Genomic DNA, 3800 nt, shown 5'->3' with positions numbered 1-3800 from the left:
TTTTTTTTTTTGCCTAAACCATAGGAATGGGTAACTCATCGGAGTGATGGATGAGGTGTTGGGATAAAGATATTCCTTGTAGCGAATGAATGGTAGGGCATATAATATTTTGAAAACATGCATTGTATTTTTTTTTAACTATGAGAATTGGTAATTCCTTAGATTTTTTCTTTTAATGTAGGAATTGATAACTCATTATTTTGTTTTAAATCATGAGAATTTGTAACTCAATGGATTTTCCTTTTAACCATGGGAATTGGTAGCTCATTAGAGTGAGGTAGGCCATGCCTAAGATTAAATTTTTTTTTTAAACCACGTGAATTGGTAACTCATTGGATTTTCCTTTTACCATGAGAATTGGTAAAAGGTCAAATATTTTTTATTTTGTGTCTTTTTTAAACCATAAGAATAGGTAACTCATAAGAATTGCCACTATAACCCAAGACAATGTCTAACACCTTGCACATTTTAGTGAATCTCTATTCCAAAAGTTTCACCCTTCTAATTTATCAATATATGTCAACATGTCACTGTATTCCAAAAGTTTCACCCTTCTAACTTTATCACTATATGTTAACATGTCATATGTAGAAATTGAATCTGGATGAGAAAACTAAAATTCTACCCAAACTACATGGATTAGACAAAAAGACCATTAATATAAACTCTAACGTCCCAAAAAAAATAGCGTTGTAGTAAAAATTTACCCTTAATAATTGACTCCTACTTTTCACCATTAAACCCAAATTACTCGCTAGAAGTGAGAATTCTAGATCTTTTAAGCTATGCTGGATGGTCGCACTTACGCTCAAAGATTGTCAAATTCACTAATTAACATTTTAACAATCATACCACAAATTAAGATTTCGTGCCCGGATGGGTCGGTCCGCCTAACGCCATGCTTTACCTATATAAAAACGAAAGCGTCGAATCCTCCTCGAGCATTGCTTGAAAAACAAGATTTTATAATAACCCCGGTCCATCGCAACCAATTTGGCGGTGATTTCCACGTTTGAATTGTAAAATATAATTCACCCAGAAGAGCAACAGGAAGGGATGGATCAGCACCCAAGGCGCCGCAGTGCAGAAGGCCATTTTATGACGTCTGAAGTATTACAAGATGTACTACAGAGCTCTGAGTTTGAGATACAGATGATTCAGCCAAGACGCCCCATTCGAGAGGTGCTTAATATGATAGTTGAAGAATTACGGGATGACATGGGGCATGACAATCTCGTTAGAGAAATGGATGAGCAAATCCCCTGCACCCCAGATCAGGGCCAAATTATGACACTAGAAGTATCATGGGATGGTGAATTCATGAGTGATTCCAGTGATGATGATTTTTCATGAGCGATTCTAGTGATGATGAATTCATGAGTTATGAGGAGCTCCTGGAACTCCAAGAAAGCACTGGATTTGTGACAATCGGGCTGCCTCCACAAACACTCGCTGCGCTGCAGCCCACTGAATTCAAGAAACACGCTGACGAAGCAGGTGGAGAGAGGTGTATAGTGTGTTTGGAGGGTTATAAACATGGGGAGACAGTCCTCCAATTGCATTGCTCTCATATATTCCATGGTGACTCTGCAACTGAGTGGTTTAAGAGCAGCAAAATCTGTCCTCTCTGCAAGTGTGAAGTTGTTATTGAGAATAAAGAGGGTATAAGACTCCTGACAATGCAGATAGATAATATGAGGCAAGAAAGTGGTTTTCTGGAGTATAGTGAACATGGAAGGTACTGCTGGGAATTGAAGAATCGTCGGGTGGTGGGGTGATTCTCAGAATCGCCCCGCCACTGCCCCGCCACCAATAATGGTGGCGGGGTAGTGGCGGGGCGATTCTGAGAATCACCCCACCACCCGGCGATTCTCAGAATCGCCCCAAATAGTGCTTACATGAAATGAATGGGATGATGAAATGAATAAGAGGTGTAGATTCTCATGCATTGAATGAGATGATGAAATGAGCGACAGTCTCTTCCTTAGCTGGCTCGACTTCTTTGGCGGCCGGGGCAGATTCCTCCTTGGTTTTTTCACTTGCACGGATTCCACCGGGCCCGATTCTGCTTCAGGCTCCGATGCAGGAGGCGTTACTGTGGCGGGGATTTCATCGACTGTTTTCACTGCCGCAGGAACCTCCTCAGCGGGATTGGAGACAGGAACTTCTTCTTCAGTGGATTTTTCGGTCGTGGGTTTGATATCGGTAACCTTCTCTTTGGGGCTCTCAACTTGTTTCAGAAATGGTGATCTTGTTTCACTTGTCGCCGCTCAAACCTATTCCATGAACCCAGCGTTGGTATTGAGAGTATTGCGTTATTTGTTTTCTTTGAGCATATTACAAAGAAATTAGCACAAAGAAGCATATAAGTTTGAGGGCGGGCTAACGATGAAATATCAAGTGAAGATGTTAAACCAATAGGCAGGAAATTCAGATCTACTCTCTGTTATCAACATAATGGCATTCATTTTATGGAATTGCATCAAATTAAACTTGTACAAACAAAATTTGCTATACGGTGCTGAGAAACAATCCACTTAGAAGTTCCCAACAAGTATTGACATTGTAAAGAATGGTACTATTATTGACTTGTGCATGGAGGGGAAAAGCATTTTGGAAAGGTAAAAGGGCACTGTATTAAATGTCTTTGGGGTTTTTATCTAGGGTCGTAGGTGTAATTGGTCAATGTTTGGAAAGGAAGGTGGTCATTCATTTGTACACATAATTGATTCTCATTAAATGTGACAACAATTTAATGTGAAGAAAATGTAAATCCTGAATTCACACTAGTTTAGTTTTTTCTAAAGGTTACTTTAATGGTGTTGGTTTTCAAAAATTAAATGATAGTGGCCAAAACTGTAACGATGCTTCATTTATGAAGTTGAGAAATTGAAGATGAGTGGAAGTTTGATTGTTTTTTCTCTTCTACAAGCAAGCGAGCGAGTCCATCTTCAAGCGAGCGTGAGATTGCCATCAGAAGTGCCTCTGGTGGTGGCGAGGCGGTGGCGGGGCGATTCTGAGAATCGCCTCACCACCCGGCGATTCTCAGAATCGCTTTAATTCAGTTTTGCTGCATCGGATTTGTCTTTTGTTAAATCTGAGGAAGTCATTTTAACAATCATACCACAAATTAAGATTTCGTGCCCGGATGGTGGTGGTGGGGCGGTGGCGGGGCGATTCTGAGAATCGCCCCACTACCCGGCGATTCTCATAATCGCTTTAATTCAGTTTCGCTGCATCGGATTTGTCTTTTGTTAAATCTGAGGAAGTCATTTTAACAATCATACCACAAATTAAGATTTCGTGCCCAGATGGGTCGGTCCGCCTAACGCCATGCTTTACCTATATAAAAACGAAAGTGTCGAATCCTCCTCGAGCATTGCTTGAAAAACAAGATTTTATAATAACCCGGGGATCGATCTCCATCGCAATCAATTTGGTGGTGATTTCCACGTCTGAATTGTAAAATATAATTCGCCCAGAAGAGAATCAGGAAGGGATGGATCAGCACCCAAGGCGCCGCAGTGCAGAAGGCCATTTTATGACGTCTGAAGTATTACAAGATGTACTACAGAGCTCTGAGTTTGAGATACAGATGATTCAGCCAAGACGCCCCATTCGAGAGGTGCTTAATATGATAGTTGAAGAATTATGGGATGACATGGGGCATGACGATCTCGTCAGAGAAATGGATGAGCAAATCCCTGGCACCCCAGATCAGGGCCAAATTATGACACTAGAAGTATCATGGGATGGTGAATTCATGAGTGATTCCAGTGATGATGATTTTTCATGAGCGA

At 40.9% G+C, this 3800-nt stretch overlaps 1 protein-coding gene across 1 annotated transcript; it reads left to right on the top strand.

Annotated features, from left to right (window-relative positions):
* Positions 1–1349: 1349 nt before the first annotated feature.
* LOC149207514 (E3 ubiquitin-protein ligase BIG BROTHER-like) lies at positions 1350–1778 on the top strand. The gene has a single exon (XM_089398068.1). The coding sequence runs from the start codon at positions 1350–1352 to the stop codon at positions 1776–1778; it is 429 nt and encodes a 142-aa protein (XP_089254194.1).
* Positions 1779–3800: the final 2022 nt, after the last annotated feature.

Source organism: Pinus tabuliformis, chromosome 1_2 (genome assembly GCF_031772625.1).
Source record: "Pinus tabuliformis cultivar Carrire ecotype Pingquan chromosome 1_2, CPIR1, whole genome shotgun sequence".
Classification (NCBI taxonomy): Eukaryota; Viridiplantae; Streptophyta; class Pinopsida; order Pinales; family Pinaceae; genus Pinus; species Pinus tabuliformis.
Note: the sequence above shows the minus strand (reverse complement) of the source record. Positions and strands in the feature narration are given on the sequence as shown.